The sequence below is a fragment of the Boleophthalmus pectinirostris genome, unplaced genomic scaffold (genome assembly GCF_026225935.1).
Source record: "Boleophthalmus pectinirostris isolate CB_2022bp ecotype Guang Dong unplaced genomic scaffold, ASM2622593v1 HiC_scaffold_18, whole genome shotgun sequence".
Classification (NCBI taxonomy): domain Eukaryota; kingdom Metazoa; phylum Chordata; class Actinopteri; order Gobiiformes; family Gobiidae; genus Boleophthalmus; species Boleophthalmus pectinirostris.
The window spans coordinates 1816668-1836062 of record NW_026571133.1 but is presented as its reverse complement, the minus strand read 5'-3'; the positions used below and the strand labels follow the sequence as shown (position 1 = coordinate 1836062).

At 41.3% G+C, this 19395-nt stretch overlaps 1 protein-coding gene across 1 annotated transcript in view; it reads right to left on the bottom strand.

Moving 5' to 3' along the window:
• Nucleotides 1-19395, bottom strand: part of nav3 (neuron navigator 3) — a 285935-nt gene that overhangs the window by 15218 nt on the left and 251322 nt on the right. Inside the window, exons 29-36 of the mRNA XM_055153752.1 lie at nt 18849-19035; nt 14318-14418; nt 12765-12860; nt 10915-11083; nt 9385-9620; nt 4795-4949; nt 4047-4118; nt 834-1030 (exon numbers count right to left, since the gene is read on the bottom strand). Of these exons, the coding sequence (XP_055009727.1) occupies nt 834-1030; nt 4047-4118; nt 4795-4949; nt 9385-9620; nt 10915-11083; nt 12765-12860; nt 14318-14418; nt 18849-19035 (1213 nt within the window). The remainder of the gene's footprint in view (nt 1-833; nt 1031-4046; nt 4119-4794; nt 4950-9384; nt 9621-10914; nt 11084-12764; nt 12861-14317; nt 14419-18848; nt 19036-19395) is intronic.

The following is a 19395-nucleotide window of genomic DNA, read 5'->3' as shown; positions in this document are numbered from 1 at the left end:
AACTGTAGTGGACTCAACTATTCTGTGAGGATTTGTCCAGTAAAACCTCAAAATCTGAATCTTTCCTTTGTCAAAAATGCTTAGTGTTTATCATAATCGCTTTTTTAACTTAACAAATAACGTAAAACACTATTGTAAATGTTTTTAAACTGGGCTCTGATATCACTCTCATGTATCTGAGTGGTTTTCATTTGCCAAATTTCCTTGGGATTTTCATATTTTGTGATATTCTGAAGTTAATCCCAGTTTTCCCATTGAAATCACATTATGTTCCACTTCATTTTTGCCTCTAGTTGCCTCCATTTTGTAATTTAGAATGTTTTTGAAGATTTTTTAAAATGGGATAATGTTGTATCATGGTTCAAATATTGGTATATATAGATACTGTTTTCTGTAGCTGTACTGAAGGTTCTCAAACATTTGTAAATGAGGCTAACATACTTCACCAGTTAAATTCTGTGACGAAGGAACTGTGTTATTAAAAAAAAATGTAATTAAAACCTAAAATTAAATTAGCAAATAAATACTGTATGATTTGTCCCTGTATTTGAGCAACATTTGTCTTGCCCCAGTACATATATACTACACTGAATGTATCTAATTATAAAGCGTTTTATCCTCCAAGAATCAGTGCACCGAAAAGCACTTATGAACTCATCACAGTGAATAATCAGGCTGCTCTAAATGCGTAAGGTAAAAGAGGAATCACTTTGGATCACTGCATACTGATAAAAAATGATCTAGTTCTGTTTTTCATGTTTTTAAGATGATAAAAATCAGTTACAGCCCCTTTAAAATATATAATGTGATGTATTTAAAGAGTAAATCCTGACCGATAGTGACGTCAGAGGAGCTGTGAGCCTCCAGGAAGCAGTTGAGGTGCTGCCATGTTTTCGGGACCCAGTCGATGATCTTGATGAGGTCGTTGCTTCGCATGTTTTTATCGATCTCCGTCTCGATCAGTTTCCTCCGAAGAAAACGTCCCAGAAACCCTTTCACCGGCTCCGTGTGGTTCGTACACAGCACCCACCTGCACGGGGACGCCAGACAAGTTAATTTAGTCTAATAAGTTAGTTAAGTTAGTCTAATATCCGGTTTACAACTGTTGAAGCAACTTTTTGTAACTAACTGGAAGGTACGCCACCCGCTTGTCTCCATGGAGATGCCTAAAATGTCCCAGAGTGTGGCACCAGACAATACAGGGATAAGGAATATAATGTAATCTGTTTATCATTTGTTCATTTGTTTTTCAAAATAAAACCAGAAATAAGAAAACGAAAAAAAACAAAAACTATTTTCTTCATTATTTGTCTCCAAAACCAAAATTAAAAAAACAGATATGACAGGTGATTTGTTTTTTCAGTTTTCAATTTTGTGTTTAAATCAATAATGGAAAAAAAAACAGATAATGACTGTTTCCCGTTTCAGTGACTTAAACTGTGATGCCGGACTCAACCGGAACTAAACCAGGACTAAACCAGGATTAAACCAGGACTAAACCAGGACTGAACCAGGATTGAACCAGGACTTAACAGGACCAAAACAAGAGAAAAGAAGACTAAAACAGGATTAAACCAAGTCTAACTGGGACCAGACCAGGACCAAACCAGGGCTAAGGCCAGGACCAAGCCAGGACCAAACCAGAAATGAGCCAGGAACCAGACCATGACCAAACCAGGACTGAAACTGGGGCCAGATTGGGACTAGACCATGACTGAGACCAGGACCACACCGAGACTGAGACCGGACTGAGACTGGGACCAGACCAGGATTGAGACCAGGACAGAGACCGGGACCTGTTTTAGTCCTGTTTTAATCCTGGATTCAGTCTGTATGTGGCACAAAAATCCGGCATCGCAGCTTAAGTCACAGAAACGGGAAACAAATACTGAAGAAAACAGTTTTTTTTTTTTTTTCGTTTTCTTATTTTTTGTTTTATTTTGAAAAACGAATGGTACACAGATTTAATGTAATATCCTGTCCTGTTTATAGCTGATGTAGCATGTTAAAGGTGCACTATGTCTGCCCTCTGCTTGTCTCCTTGCCAAAAACGTTCCCCAGTATGGCATTAAATACATCTATCTCCTTGAAGCTAAGTGGGTTATTTACAAGTTACAAGTCAGATCTGTGGAGACTGGAGAGATGTTTTTAAAAGTATTTTGGAGCAATAAAAACAGACACAATTGAGAAATGCAAGATAGAAACATTCAGTGCCCATACTGCGGAACATTCCAGACACGGAGACAACCTTTCTGAAACCTTTTAAAACCTTTCTATTGTCATGGAGACCAAACCGGACCAAGTTACAGGTCAGATCTGTGGAGAGTCAGCATGTTTTTCCAGTTATTTCTGACCTATAAAACCACCTATAATGGAATAAATGTAAGGTAAAGCTGTCATACTGTGGAATATTTTAAGTAGAGCAATGACATATCCATAGAAACAAGCAGGTAAAAAAAGTCCAACCAAAAAGTTCCACAGTGCACCTTTAACTTTAACTACTGTAAACGTACATGTACTATTCATCCTCCTCACAATAAACGACATTGCCAGTGTTTCTGCGTTTCTGTGTAAATAATCCCTCGACAGATCAGATGACAGTAAATGAAAACGTAATATAAAAAGCGTAATATATTTGTGTTTGACTCATAATGGGCTTTGGAGCTGACTGTACGTTTGCCAAATCCTCTGCAATTAAAACACAGAGAGTGATCCTCCAGAGTGGAAGACGCATTACGCTCAATTCATTTTCATTTAACAAGAATAATTACACCGCAGCAGTAATTACAGCCTCTACGGGGAAAGATTGTGTTATGTTGATTTGAGTAAAGCTGTGGGTCCCTACAACACGAGGAGGAGAGAAAAGAGAGGTGCTTTTAGAGCCGAAAGTGCATTAAAGAGCCCGTGTTATGCTATTTTCTGATCTATGTTTTAATTATAATATATAGTTTCCTCATAGAAAACATATCTGGAGTTGTGTTTTATTTCAAAACCTGCATATTTACATGACACAGAATAGTTATAATACTGTTACACATAAAACAGTAGTGTTCATAAGCCTCTTACACGGCGCATCGCACATGATCAGGGGTGTAGTAGTAAGCAAGGGTATGCAAGGGGTTCGCCGTAAACCCACTTCTCCTGACGCGAGATATAAAAAAATAACAAATATAAAATAGGTACAACTTAAATGTCAAACCGGAGCTACTGGCAATGGTGAAAACAAACTGCACAGGCTCATGAAATCTGAGACGATGAGGGACCAGGACTGAACCAGGACTGAACCAGGACTGAACCAGGACTAAAACAGAACTAAAACAGGACTAAACCAGAACTGAACCAGGACGGGTGACCGCAGGTGAAAGGACCAGCGCAGAGCTCCGCATCCGATTTCGATTTGCGGACACCCTGCTCCGTGGGCTTGGGGTTCTTTCTCTTTCTTAAGTCCAAAATTAGTCCTGGTTTAGTCCTGATTCAGTCCTGATTTATTCCTGGTTCAGTCCTGGTTCAGTCTTGTTTTAGTCCTGGTCCAGTCTTGTTTTAGTCCTGGTTCAGTCTTGTTTTAGTCCTGGTTCAGTCTTGTTTAAGTCCTGGTTCAGTCCTGGTTTAGTCCTGATTTAGTCCTGTTTTAGTCCTGTTTTAGTCCTGGTTCAGTCCTGGTTCAGTCTTGTTTTAGTCCTGGTTCAGTCCTGTTTTAGTCCTGGTTCAGTCTTGTTTTAGTCCTGGTTCAGTCCTGTTTTAGTCCTGGTTCAGTCCTGGTTCAGTCTTGTTTTAGTCCTGGTTCAGTCTTGGTTTAGTCCTGGTTCAGTCTTGTTTTAGTCCTGGTTCAGTCTTGTTTTAGTCCTGGTTCAGTCCTGTTTTAGTCCTGGTTCAGTCTTGTTTTAGTCCTGGTTCAGTCCTTTTTAGTCATTTTTTAAAAGTAAATATTAGCATTGATCATATTATAGACTTAATGTCATGACATATTCCAGCCACTAGGGGGGGCAGTGCACCTCTGACCCCCACAAACTCTGCCAATGGTTCAAATAAACAGAAACGTGACTTACCTGAAGTTGTGATGTAGTTCGAGGTTTGGCGATGACGACACGCCCTGGTTCATCGTCCCAATCACGTACGGACTGTAAATAGACAAATATATACAGTATATTTGGGGTTTACAGGAGTTTGGTAGCAATATTATTTTATTGTAGTAGTTGTAGTTATAGTAGTAGTGTAATTGTAGCAGTAGTAGTATTTTTTGTTTATGGAAGTCATAGCAGTAGTAGTAGTGTTCCTGTAGAAGTTGTAGTGCATGATTTCTGTGGTCCTCTGTGTCTTTTATTTATTTTATTTTATTTATTTCACTTATTTACTGCTATTTTAGGATTTTTATGGTTTTGCTTTTATTTGATTTGCCTGGTTTTATTGTTTTAGGGCTGGAATGATGAAATTTTAGCAATTTACTTTTTTGTTGTCTTCATTTTATGATCTTATGAACTGCTTTGTTTGTAAAATGTGCTATAGAAATAAAGTGGATTTGGATTTGAAATATGTCGTATGAATATGTTGATTATATAGTAGAAGTAGTAGAAGTAGTAGTAGTAGTAGTAGTAGTAGTAGAGATACTGAAACTCCAATTTGAGTAATAGTAGCATATTAGTTAATACACAAACAAGATAAAAAAAAACTAGAATGTATGAATGTGATGAATGGTTTGGGTAAAATTACTTTATAGAAAGAGATGAGTGGATAGCAAAAAAAAAAGTTGCCAGCGTATTTTAATTATTTTTATTAAAATCCATGCCATGTACTGACCATTTGTGGTACTTGCAGTTGAGGAACCCGTTGAAGATGTCGCTGAGGGAGCCGATGTGGTGCAGGTTATCCAGGATGACCACCAGGGGGAGGTGTGGGGCCGTGTCCTCGGAGTTACACTGCTCTGCCAGACTGGACAGGTACTGACGCAGCTCCTGCAGAAAGACAGAGAACAAGATTACATTTAGATTCCAAGACATATGCACCATAACACTGTATTACCACAAAAATCTGCATAATTTCAGCTGACCCCATCTGTATTAAATATACATATATATTAACCTATAAAACTAAACCAGTGCAAGTTACAGGTCAGATCTGTGGAGAGGCGACCCCGCTCACAGTCAGAATCCCTGTTTTTCTAGGTATTTTTGAGCCATGAACTCACCTGTAATTGAATAAATGTAAGGCAGAGATATTTAATTTCATGTCAATGTCAAACAAAGGCTGTTTCCTATTAGACGTTCTCATCTGTGGGCGAAGTTTACACTTAACAAATAAAAGAGATGAGGTTTGGGTGAGGCTAATTCTGACTAATCGGATTGCTTCACTGTAGGGCTGTTGCAATAACTGCAAAAATGAATCACTGTGGTACTAAGAGGCCCACCGCGATCACTGCACATGACCAACATGACCCGACCCAGAGTCCTGCACAGGTCCATTTTTTAGAAACCCGCACCCACCCGTACCTGTTAACATTCTACCCGTTACCGCCCGTGCCTGTGATAACCCAGGACTAAACCAGGACTAACCCAGGACTAAGGTGCGCCCGCGTAGACCATCGGGTGACCGCAGGCGAAACGACTGCAGCAGCTGTGTGCCGCACGGAAGTAAACGCAGCCGTCGCCCGATCGCACTTTGCGGACACCTGCTCCATGGGCTCGGGGGTTCTCTCTTAAGTCCACGGGGACCTGACCTGGTGCAGGACTCTGACCTGACCCGGTGCAGGACTCTAACCTGAGCTGCCAGAGTGAGAGCTGGAGAGATGCAGCAGCACTTGTTCCAAAGCCAAATGTTACTTCTCCCGCTACACACACTTTATCCACACGAGTCACGACAACCAAGGTACATGTGCATCTGCAACAAGTGCATCATCAGAGAGAGTTTTCAGTGCTGTTGGAAATATTATAACTCCGGGGGATGTGGGGGTGGAGGAGGGGGTGCGATATCATTGCATATCACGCTGTTGAACCGCTACACCGCACCACAGGAGAAACTCCCTAACCACGACAGCCCTAGTTCACTGCACCATTTCCTGCTTGTTACCAAGTTCGATCAGATAATTTTGGATCAGTTGTTTCTGCCTTGGCATCTTGGATCTTGGATCAATTCTACAATCTGAATTTTGACTTTTGAATTTGAGGGCTTGAAAATATTTGTGCTGAATGTTTAAAAGGTGATTTTTTAAATATTGAATTTTAAACATTTTGAAAAAGTAACCTTAAAATTTCAGCAACTAAAATTCTGAATAAAAACAATTCAAACATGTTTTTTCAGTTCAAAAATTCAAAGTGAGAAATTCAATGGTATTTAAAATTTTAAATCTGATGAAACTAATTATCTTCCATAGTAGTTGTAGTTACAGTAGTACACTTGTAGTAGTAGTAGTAGTAGTAGTAGTAATAGTAGTAGTAGTAGTACTAATATAAAAAGTAGCAGTAGCAGTTGTAGTAGTAGTGGTAATAGTGACAGCAATAATATGAGAAGTAGTAACCGCAGAAAACGTACTTTTATTCCCTGGCTTTTAATACTGCGTGAGTTGTGTGGTCCTCTGTGTCTTTTATTTTATTTATTTTATTTATTTACTGCTATTTTATGAGTTTTATGTTTTTGCTTTTATTTGATTTGACTGGTTTTATTGTTTTAGGACTTGTATTTTTGAGCTATAAAACCACCTGTAATTGAATAAATGTAAGTCAGAGCTGTTTAATGTCACACTGTGGAACATTCCAGACTAAGCACTAACATCTCCATGCGGAAAAGCATTTAACGGACCCTCCACCAAGAAAAGTTACACCGTGCAACTTGCTCACTAATAAAACTAAAGCTATTGCTCCCTCGTTCCTTTTTGCTTGTGTCACTCTGGTGCAATGTGTCTCATAAAACGTTAAAATAAAATGTTAAAATAAAAGTCACTGAATCTAAACCCTGTGACATTTCTGTGTTTGATCTTTTTTTTTTTTTCAAATCCAAAATAAATAATCTTCACATCTGATGCAACAGAAGAGCTCCTTTGATCCTTTTTTTTAACAGAAGGAACTTTAAAAAAAAAAAAAAACAACAGTTACGTTCAACACCATCGTTCCAAATCATTTATTAAAGTAAAGGGTCTATATCACGCTGTTTTCTGATTGATGTTTCATCACAAACACACCTGGAGTTGTCTTTTGTTTTGTTCACACATGTTTAACACACAACAGATTTAGACTGAGCTCTTCTCTCAAACAGAAAACACTGTGTTCCACCTTGTGATGTCATGTGGTAATACCGGAAGAGCTCTGCTGGGTTTTTAAACTCCACACACCTTCGCTAGAATCATTTGGATGATTTCAGACCTGGAATTGACAATCTCTACTGAACAGAAGGTGAAAAAAAAGAGGAGCTGTTGCAACTCGAAAACTACAGCATGATGACATCACAAGGTGGAACAGAGCATTTTGAGCTTTGAAGATGTAGACAGACTAATAATAAAGGATTGCTCACACAGCTCCAGATATGTTTTGACGAGGTTACAACATTATAGCACGGCTTAAAGCTCACAAAAGTCTATTTTATTGTAATATTGCTGGTTTCAGATGACGTCACTACAAATACAAATGCGACAACACAACAAAAAGCCACAACAAACCAAAAAAAGCCACAACGGAAGTGACTGCGGGACTCTATATTAATGCAAACGCCGCAACAAATACAAACGCCACAACACGAACGCAAATGCTGCAACACATCAAAAAGCCACAACGGAAGTGACCGCGGGACTATTTTCCGACGGAACCGATCCAAAGCGGCAGATAAAAAAAGTGGACTAAGCGAGTGTGAAGTCACCCACAGTGTTCAAGTGTCGCTCAAATGAGGCTCGCAATGCCACGGTTACAGGAGCAAATCTGGAGCCAGGGTCTATGTTATGAATAGAACTTTTTTGATGGACAAAATAGTGGGAAAAAAAATCAGGATCATGTGTCGTGGGTTAATGCGAACATTTTAAGACCAAAATGACGAGGCTCACTGCAGCAGGTACAGAGAGAGGAACCACAATCCTAATCCTAATGTAAGACAATTGGAGCCAGTGTCAGAAGGAGCCAGAAGAGCCTCCTGGAGAACTTCTTATTTGGCACACGACGACTACAGCGTTAGCTATGTCCACTCATATATACGGACTATGAGACCGACACACAGAACCCGGTTTACCTCCAAAATCCAAAACCACCAAAATGCCTAATTTCTGTGCAGTTTATGGTTGCTGCAACCACTCTAATTGGGAGAAAGACAAACTTTTTTTTGTGTGTACCTGAAAGTGGTGTGTCACAAGAGAGTTACTTTTAAAAAACTTGGAAAAATTTGATCCACAATCTCTGGCTAAAAACAGGAGGCGTGGAAACAGACAATGCTAGAGTTTGCAGCAACCACTTTGTAGCAGGTAAGGATTGTGTCATTTATTAATGAATATTTTCAAAGTTTTTCTGGACAATTATTTAGAAAGTGTCGTAAGTGACAGATAAACTGTTGCATTATAGGTCCTAAATTGTCACGCAAAAAGCTTTATGTGGTGCTAATTTTATGCGCTTACTGCTTTAATTTGGTGTTTTATACCTTTTTTAATCATTATTTTAGGTTATCCTGCAGCGGGTGATTTTAATTCAAAATAGTCGTACGCCTCCAGGCTTTTAAAGGCTTTCATTTGGCTCAGTGTAATACAAGGTCTGCAGCACCACATCATTTATTATATCCATCGAGAAAATCGTCCAAATTGTATGAAAAGTCTGACTTCTCCATATCGTACGAGTCTTAACGTATATTTAGACTTATTTTTTCTCAATAGTGGGTCTGTGCCGGCCTGTTCAAACTTTTGTCACCCAAAAGTAGTCACCCATTGTTCTGTTTTGAAGCAGAGCAAAACACTTTCTGCCCCCATCTGAATTTCCCACATCATCAGGGTCACGTGACTGAAACCCGGCAACAGGACCTTAAAAGGTGCACCGTGTAACTTTTTTTTTGATAGGGGGTCCCGTGTTTCCATGTAGATATCATTGTTTTGCCTGAAAGGTTTCACAGTACAGCATTAAACTCGTCTAAGCACCTATTCATTCAATTACAGGTGTTTTACTTTTCAAAATACTACGCAGTGACCGAGCTCACCTCTCCACAGATCAGACCTATAACTTGGCCTGGAGGCATTGTAGGTTTATCTCCATGGAAATAGATAGTTTAATGCCATACTGTGAGATATTCTAGACAAATATATAGACAATATAATTTCCATGGAGACAAGCAGGTTGGGGACCCCTCCACCAGAAGGTTTTTGACTCCCAGTTTACTTAAAACTTAGATAAAAAACTACAAATCCCAGTAAACAGTTTTGTGTGTCCTTACTTTGCTGGAGTTGTGGTCGACGTTGAACCGTGCTATGTTGAGCTCGGTGGGCTCCTGTCCCAGCTGGTAGATCACGTACTCGGACAGTTTGGCAGCGAGGAAAGACTTCCCCGTGCCGCTGGGTCCAGACAGGATGATCCGTCTGTGCTCCATCAGGAGGTTCAGGTAACGCTGGAGAATCGGCTTTGGGATCAGAGTATCGAAAACCAGGCTGTCCAAACTGTTCTCCCTCACTCCTGCACGAGAAACGAGATCAGATCAGAGAAAGTGTTAAAGGTAAATACTACAGCAACTTATCGTTCAATACATAATAGATGGAAGTAGTTTTACAGTTGTAGGGAGTATTATCTGTTACATAAGGGTGAGTTGTTGTACAGTTGTAGGGAGTATGATCTGTTACATAAGGGTGAGTTGTTGTACAGTTGTAGGGAGTATTATCTGTTGCATAAAGGTGAGTTGTTGTACAGTTGTAGGGAGTATTAACTGTTACATAAGGGTGAGTTGTTGTACAGTTGTAGGGAGTATTATCTGTTACATAAGAGTGAGTTGTTGTACAGTTGTAGGGAGTATTATCTGTTGCATAAAGGTGAGTTGTTGTAAAGTTGTAGGGAGTATTATCTGTTACATATGGGTGAGTTGTTGTACAGTTGTAGGGAGTATTATCTGTTACATATGGGTGAGTTGTTGTACAGTTGTAGGGAGTATTGTCTGTTGCATAAGTTGTTGCAAAGTTGTAGGGAGTATTATCTGTTACATAAAGGTGAGTTGTTGTACAGTTGTAGGGAGTATTATCTGTTACATGAGGGTGAGTTGTTGTACAGTTGTAGGGAGTATTATCTGTTGCATAAGGGTGAGTTGTTGTACAGTTGTAGGGAGTATTATCTGTTACATATGGGTGAGTTGTTGTACAGTTGTAGGGAGTATTGTCTGTTGCATAAGTTGTAGGGAGTATTATCTGTTACATAAGGATGAGTTGTTGTACACTTGTAGGGAGTATTATGTGTTACATAAGGGTGAGTTGTTGTACAGTTGTAGGGAGTATTATCTGTTACATAAGGCGAGTTATTGTACAATTGTAGGGAGTATTATCTGTTACATAAGGCGAGTTATTGTACAATTGTAGGGAGTATTATCTGTTACATAAGGATGAGTTGTTGTACACTTGTAGGGAGTATTATCTGTTGCATAAGAGTGAGTTGTTGTACAGTTGTAGGGAGTATTATCTGTTACATAAGGGTGAGTTATTGTACAGTTGTAGGGAGCATTATCTGTTATATAAACGTGAGTTGCTGTACATTTGTAGGGAGTATTATCTGTTGCATAAAGGTGAGTTGTTGTACATTTATAGGGAGTGTTATCTGTTACATAAGAGTGAGTTGTACAGTTGTAGGGAGTATTATATAAGGGTTTTATAAGCAAGTGTTCAATGTGTAGATCTTCAAAATATGCATGTGTTTAATTTAATTACAAAGTGCATTTTTGGGCTTTACAAAAATACATTTCATGAAATAATAAATGTTCCGTCTGTACCTTTGAGGTTGACCTGGATGACGTTGCTGTCGCCCACCAGGTATCCGCAGGGCAGCAGCTCCGGGACCTCAGACGAGTGAGAGCGAACCACATCCCCCATCCGATAACACACAATACTGTCTGAGCTCAGGCCCAGACTGCTGCTGGGGTCCACTCTGAACACATACTCCTGAAAACACAAACGGAAGGGACAAAATGGGACTTTATTACTTGAAATGTCCAATATTACAATGGAAAAAAGAATCTACCGTATTTTCCACACTATTAGGCGCTCTGGATTATAAAACACACTGTCATTAAATGGTCTATTTTCAAACTTTTTTCACAAATAAACCGCACCGGACTTTAAAGGAAACACAACAGTTGGATGGGTGAGTGGTTTTGTTTGTTTGTGGCGTTCCCGGTGACTCTGGGCTTTATTCATAGTTGTGGCGTGTAGGGAGGGTGCTGTCTGGGACCGCTGGATTGTCAGCGTGTTCGCAGTGACTCAGTTGTTCAGTCGTGTCTAGAAGTGGCACATTGCGCTCGCTTTTTCGGTTCGTTCCTCCGTTCCATTCCTCGTCCACGTGGAGTGATGAGTGTGGCTGCGGGTGTCGCTGTCTGCTCCGTGGGACGTCTAATTTCTCCCCAGTTTCCACCAAAACACGCATAAGGGGTCAAATCCTCCAGCTAAAGTAGTCCCGACCGAAAACTAGTCTGAGCGTCGTCCGTCAGTAGCTCAGTGCTCTGACAGGTTGCCCACGGCGACACTGGTTCATTCTTCAACCATTGTCGCCGGGCCAACCTGTCAGGATCCATGAGCTACTGCTGCATCTTTATCTCCTCGTTTCAGTTCTGCAGCAAGAAACTGGAACCATCTACCATATTTTTCAGATTATAAGGCACAATACCAATAATGATGAATTTGATATTAAGGATAATAATGATATTTTTATACATAAGGCACACAGGATTATAAAACGCAAAAAAAATGGACGATACTTTTGGTGAATGTGTATTATGAATGTGAATGTTGGTGGATAATTTTAGTTTGGATTTTTATTTCCTACGAGGAGGACCCAAATATACATTGAGTAATAATGTGTTTAATGCAGCTTTGAGCACATTTGTTTACATTTTACAGAAACAAAACTTTAAATTTGCATAAACTATAAACGCTAAAAAAAAAAACAGCTCGCTCCTTGTGCGCTGATGCGGTTCAGCTTCTTTCGGACTAAAGGTCACGACTCACTTACTCCATGAGGTTCCTGACTACAGTAGCCGTAATGCTCCGTCAATCCATTAAGCGGTGCGGCTACCAAAGTTGTACTAAAACATTTTTGACAGATTTTTGAGCGCCATGTACCACATAAAACCAGTTCAAAGTCATTAAGCACAAACAGAATTAATACATAAGGCGCACTGTTGTTTATTGAAAAAAATTAAAGGATTTTAAATGCACCTTATAGTCTGAAAAATACGATACAACAGACTCTAAAGACCAGTTTGTTTGTGCCTCTGAATATTTCACAGGATCACTGCAGATGTTTTAACACTTTTATCTTTTAACTGTAAAAGTTTTACTGTAGCATTTTAAAATGGATGTGTGGATCCACCATAAATCCTTCGTGTGCTGTTTTATACTGGGCCTTGGCCTCGTCATCATTGTAAATAAGGTGTTCTCAACTGACCTATTGAAATCTTGAATAAATAAAACACAGAGGATGAATTTCCCTCACTATGGTCCTTGCTGTTTCGATGTGCATGAGTGAAATGATAGAAGTAGAAAAGAAGAGAAGCCAAAAGTAGACAAAAACCGTAAAGGATGAGTGTGTATCTGACATATTAAAGTGTATATGAAGTGTTATTACCTTAAAGAGGCGTCTGATGACTCCATCCAGAACGTCCCATTTGGTTTTCCCGCTCACACCGATTGATCCGATCAGATACTCCTGACACAGTTTACCCTGGAATTTATAAAGGACAGTGATATCATTATAACGCAATGGTCCTCAATAATGTTTTATAGTAATTCACTTTGCATTATCAATTGAAGCAACCACAAATTTGACATTTCATTAATTTGACTCTGTTGATGTGTCTTTAAGCGAGACACTTCATCCACATTGCCTAGTATGAACGAGGCGTGTGCGTGTTGACGGAGGGGCGGATGGTGTGGATTGTCAGCCGTGTATTGTCATCATTAAATAGTATAAAGCATTATTTCTTAAACTGTGGTGCGCGAGCTCCTTCAGGTGGGTCTTGGCTACAGAGCTACAGTTTATGGGTTTGCATAATTTAGAATTTAATATTATTATAGACCTGGTTTGGCCCTAGATTAGACCTGGAATAGTTCTGTTATAGACCTGGATTAGACCTGGAATAGTCCTTTTATAGACCTGGATTAGACCTGGAATAGTCCTTTTATAGACCTGGATTAGACCTGGAATATTCCTCTTATAGACCTGGTTTGGCCCTAGGTTAGACCTGGAATAGTCCTGTTATAGACCTGGAATAGTCCTTTTATAGACCTGGAATAGTCCTTTTATAGACCTGGATTAGACCTGGAATAGTCCTTTTATAGACCTGGATTAGACCTGGAATATTCCTCTTATAGACCTGGTTTGGCCCTAGATTAGACCTGGAATAGTTCTGTTATAGACCTGGATTAGACCTGGAATAGTCCTTTTATAGACCTGGATTAGACCTGGAATATTCCTTTTATAGACCTGGTTTGGCCCTAGATTAGACCTGGAATAGTCCTTTTATAGACCTGGTTTGGCCCTAAATTAGCCTTGGAATAGTCCTGTTATAGACCTGGAATAGTCCTGCTATAGACCTTGATTAGACCTGGAACAGTCCTATTACAGACCTGGTCTGGCCCTAGAATAGACTTTGAATAGCCTTGTTATAGACCTGGATTAGATTTAGAATAGTTCTGTTATAGACCTGGATTAGACCTGGAATACTCCTGTTATAGACCTGGTTTGGCCCTAGATTAGACCTGGATTAAATATGGAATAGTCCTGTTATAGACCTGGATTAGACCTGGAATAGATCTGTTATAATTCTGGTTTAGCTCTAAATTAGACCTGGAATAATCCTGTTATAGACCTGGTTTGACCTTAGATTAGACCTGGAATAGTCCTATTATAGACCTGGGTTAGTCCTGGAATAGTCCTGTTATAGACCTGGTTTGGCCCTAGATTAGACCTGGAATAGTCCTGTTATAGACCTGGTTTGGCCCTAGATTAAACCTGGAATAGACCTGGTTTAGATCTGGTAGTATTCGGAAACCCAGACCTTTTCTTTGGTGGTACTTGGTGTGAAAAATTTGAGAGCCAGAGCTGTAAAACTAATATTATTTCTAGCACAGATATTTTAAAAAACTCTTTATAAACATCTATTACACAGCCCCCCTCACCTTGGTGGTCTTGGGCGCGCTGCAGATGGATACCACGATCCTCACGCTCCGTCCTTCTTTGCGCAGATTCCCCTCGAAGCTGTCATCTATCAGAAAAGTGTCTGTTAAGAACACACAGTTTGATTTTAATCCTCGTCTCAAACACTCAGGGCCTTTGGCATTTCTACCGCTGCTGAAATAAACAAACTCTACAGGAGAGCTGCTTTGGAGATGAAAATGATTTAGGCACACGTTTCTGCCCTGCGTCTGTATTTTAGTGAGATGCAGATTGTGACGAATGGAATTTAACGGGAGATGAGATTTTGTAGCGAGACATGAAAGATAAGGAGGCCTGACCACACCGAAAATAATAGTATAGTAAAACATTATTGTTATTCATCAGTCTGGCTTTTTAAACTATTTCAAATTGGTATTTCATAATTTAAAGGAGACATATAGTGCAAAATTGGCCTTTAAGAGCTTTTAACTACCGTATTTTTCAGACTATAATTCGCATTTTGTTTTATAGTTTGGGTGTTTCCTGTGATTTATATATTAAAATGTTCACACTGAAGCCACGAGAGGGCGCTCTAGTCTTGTGTGTCAGGATCTGCTGCTCCTGTCCCTCCTGTACCATTGTCACTTGGCTCTACTGTGCATGTCTCCTGCACAAAGAGCCTCTGTCCTGCAGCAAGTAGTGAAATATTCAGCCGAAAAACAGTAATCGAGCAGCAGAAAGAAAGTCTGGAGTGAGAGAGAAACTTGTGAGGAACTGGCGAAAAGTGGGGACGGAGAACACAGCTTCACGGCAACCGGGAGGATGCACCATGTAACTTTCCTGGAAGTCATTAGATGGATCGACAAAGCCTGGACTTCAGTGACACCGAAACCATCCTGTCGGGATTCAGAAAGGCTGGAATAATTCTAACTGGATCTGATGCTGAGTCTGACGACAGCGACACAGAAGAGGAAGCGGCGCTCTGTTTACCTCCAGAGGTTGTGGAGTTGCTCAGAAGTGACACCGAGGATGAAGAACTGAATGGATTTAGTGATTTGGAGTGAGATGGAGAGTTTGTTAAACTTGTTCTGTTCTGTTGTTTATGTTATAGTTTATCTGAAGAACTGTTCATATGTGACGTTAACAGTCTGTTGTTCTCTGTTCTATTGTTTTTACTAGAACTTGACTTTCAACATGAAATGTCGGTTCCTGGTCTCTGATTTTATAAAATAAGTTTCCCCCAAAAAATGCAATTTACATATGATTTTTTTTTCTTCATTACACATTTTTTGGCTGGTGCGACTTATACTCTGGAGCGACTTATTGTCCGAAAAATACGGTATATTGTTGTTACATATCAACTTATCTTATTTTAGTTTGGTCTCTCTCTTTATTTTGTTTAGTTTGTTAGTGATTCTGCCTTAACCTTCCACAGCAAAATGGATTCTCTCTTCTCGCAATATTTGTGAGTCCCACTGGACCAATCACAGAGCAGCTTTTGTAGTTGGGGCGGAGCATTTGTGAACGAGAAAAACGTTTGTGCTTTTTTCTCAACTGGCCGTAACAAAAGTCAGTTTATCAGTGTGTCCTGTGTATTCGTTTCCAGGTTGTTACATATATCGATGCGGCAAAAGGCAGGTTCAGGTTCAGGTTCGGGTTATTTGTTGAATGTTTTGCAGTAGTTTTCAGGTTTGGCATCAATACACATTAAGAGAATACAGACACTTGATTATTCACACTGGCTCAGAGTCACAAACTAATAAACATTAGAAATATAAAAATAGAAGAATAAAGTTTGATTTGTTCATAAGGAAATCTGCTGACGGAACAAAGCTGTTCCTGTAACTCTTTGTTCTGTTCTCTTTGCAGAGACATTTTTACATAAACTCTTCGATCCCTCTCCTTCCTTCTCTCTCTCCTTCCCTCTCCTTCTCTCTCATACATAAGTGAGTGTCCTGACCTGATGGTATTGGTGAGGGTGTTTAGGGACAGTCCAAGACTCTCACGCAAGGAGGTGCTTCCTCTTACTACTTTCCCTCTCTCTCTTTGTACCTGTCTCCTCTTTCTTCCCTCTCTCCCCATCTCTTTATATCTGCCTCTGCCCCTGTTTCTCTCCCTCTCTGTCTCTCTCTCTCTCATACATAAGTTCACACTGACCTGACATGATGGTATCAGTGATGTTGAGGTTGTTGAGGGACAGGCCCAGACTCTAGCGACTCTCTCCCTCTCTCTCTCTCTCCCTCCTTCTTTCTCTCGCTCTCTCTCCCTCCCTAATACATGAGTTCAGACTGACCTGACATGATGGTATCAGTGATGTTGAGGTTGTTGAGGGACAGGCCCAGACTCTAGCGACTCTCTCCCCCTCTCTCTCTCTCTCCCTCCTTCTTTCTCTCGCTCTCTCTCCCTCCCTAATACATGAGTTCAGACTGACCTGACATGATGGTGTCTGTGACGTTGAGGTTGTTCAGGGACAATCATAGACTCTGGTGAGAGGAGGAGGAGGTGCTGTACCCGTCTCTCTCTCTCTCTGTCTTTCACTCCCTCTCTCTTTTTGTCTCCCTCTTCTCTCTCCCTCCCTCTCTCTCTCATAGATTTGTTTAGACTGACCTGACATGATGGTATCAGTGATGTTGAGGTTGTTGAGAGACAGACCCAGACTCTGGCGACTCTCTCCCTCCCTCTCCTCCCTTACTCTTCTATCTTTCCCTCCCCCTCTCTCCACTCTCCCTCCGATCCATATGTTCAAACTGTCCTGACATGATGGTATCAGTGATGTTGAGGTTGTTCAGGGACAGTCCTAGACTCTGGCGTGAGCAGGAGGAGATGCTCTACCTGTCTCTCTCTCCCTCTCTCTTTTTGTCTCCCTCTTCTCTCTCCCTCCCTTTCTCTCTCATAGATTTGTTTAGACTGACCTGACATGATGCTGTCTGTGATGTTGAGGTTGTTGAGGGACAGACCCAGACTCTGGCGACTCTCTCTCTCCCTCTCGCTCTCTCCGTCCCTCCCTTACTCTCTCTATCTTTCCCTCGCCTTCTTCCTCCCTCCCTTCCTCTCTCTCTCTCTCCCTCTCATAGATTTGCTTAGACTGACCTGACATGATGGTGTCTGTAATGTTGAGGTTGTTGAGAAACAGACCCAGACTCTGGCGTGAGGACGAGGTGCTCTACCTGTCTCTCTCTCTGTCTCTCCCGCTCTCTTTTTGTCTCCCTCCTTCTCTCCTTCCCTTTCTCCCTCACTCTCTCTCTCCCTCCATCTCTAATAAATTTGTTCAGACTGACCTGACATGATGGTATCAGTGATGTTGAGTTTGTTCATGGACAGTCCTAGACTCTGACGCGAGGAGGACGAGGTACTCTACCTGTCTCTCTCTCTTTCTGTATCTCTCTCCCTCTTTCTTTTTGTTTCCCTCCCTCTCTCCCTCCCTCTCTCACAGATTTGTTCAGACTGACCGGACATGATGGTGTCTGTGACGCTGAGGTTGTTGAGGGACAGTCCCAGACTCTGGCATAAGGGGGAGGATGGAGGTTTCCCATTTCTCTCTATACATCTCTCTCCTTCTCTCTTTATGTCTCCCTCCTTCTCGCTCTCATACTTAAGTTCAGCCCGAGTGATGTTGAGGTTGTTCACGGACAGTCCTAAACTGGTGAGAGGAGGAGGAGGTGCTCTACCCATCTCTCTCTCTCTGTCTCTCCTTCGCTCTCTTCCACTCTCTCTCGTAGTTATGTTCAGACTGACCTGACATGATGGTATCAGTGATGTTGAAGTTGTTGAGGGACAGGCCCAGACTCTGGCAACCCTCTCTCTCTCTCTCCCTCTCTCTCTCTCTCCCTCCCTCCCTTATTTTCTCTAGCTTTCCCTCCCCTCTCTCTCTCCCTCTCTCGTAGTTATGTTCACACTGACCTGACATGAAGGTATCAGTGATGTTGAGGTTGTTCAGGGACAGTCCTAGACTCTGGTATGAGGAGGAGGTGCTCTACCCGTTTCTCTCTCCCTCTGTCTTTTTGTCTCCCTCCTTCTCTCCCTCCCTTTCTCCCCCTCTCCCTCTCTCTCTCACAGATATGTTCAGACAGACCTGACATGATGGTATCAGTGATGTTGAGGTTGTTGAGTGACAGGTCCAGACTCTGGCGACTCTCTCCCTCCCTCTCGCTCTCTCCCTCCCTCCTTCCCTCCCTACTCTTTCTATCTTTCCCTCACCCCTTCCACTCTCCCTCATCGATATGTTTAGACAGACCGGACATGATGGTGTCTGTGACGTTGGGGTTGTTCAGGGACAGTCGCAGACTCTGGCGTGAGGGGGAGGATGGAGGTTTCCCATTTCTCTTTATATATCTCCCTCCTTCTCTCTTTTTGTCTCCCTCCTTCAAGTTCAGTTCCCTCCTTCAAGTTCAGCCCGAGTGATGTTGAGGTTGTTCACGGACAGTTCTAGACTCTGGAGAGAGGAGGAGGTACTCTATCCATCTCTCTCTCTGTCTCTCTCCTCCTCTTTCTTTTTGTCTCCTTCCCATCCTCCCTCCCTCCCTCTCTCTCTCTTGTAGATTTGTTCAGACTGACCTGACATGATGGTGTCTGTGATGTTGAGGTTGTTGAGGGACAGGCCCAGACTCTGGCGTGAGGAGGAGGAGGAGGTGCTGGAGGTCTCAGAGGGGGGCCGGGCTGTTTTCACCGGGGTGGCTGTGGGGGTCGCGTTTCCACTGGACTTCAGACGGTCGTTCTCCGCCTTCAGAGTCTCGATCTCGTTCTGAGAAAATACAAAACAAAACGTGGAAAAGGACCTCAACCAGAACAGTGTGCACATCCATTTTGGTCTGGAACTGGTTTGAGATTTAGACCTGATTTGGTCTTCTTCTAGCCCCTGATTTAGTTTTAGTCTAGCCCTGTTTAAGTCCTGGTATAGTACTCGTTTATTTCTAGTTTAGTTCTGGTTTAGTCCTGGTTTAGTCCTGTTTAAGTCCTGGTATAGTACTTGTTTAGTTCTGTAGTCCCAGTTCTAGTTCAGCTCTAGTTTAGTCCTGTTTTAGTCCAGGTATAGTATTGGTTTAGTTCTATACTGTAGTCTAATCCTAGTTCTAGTCTAGTCCTGGTTTAGGCCCAGTCTAGC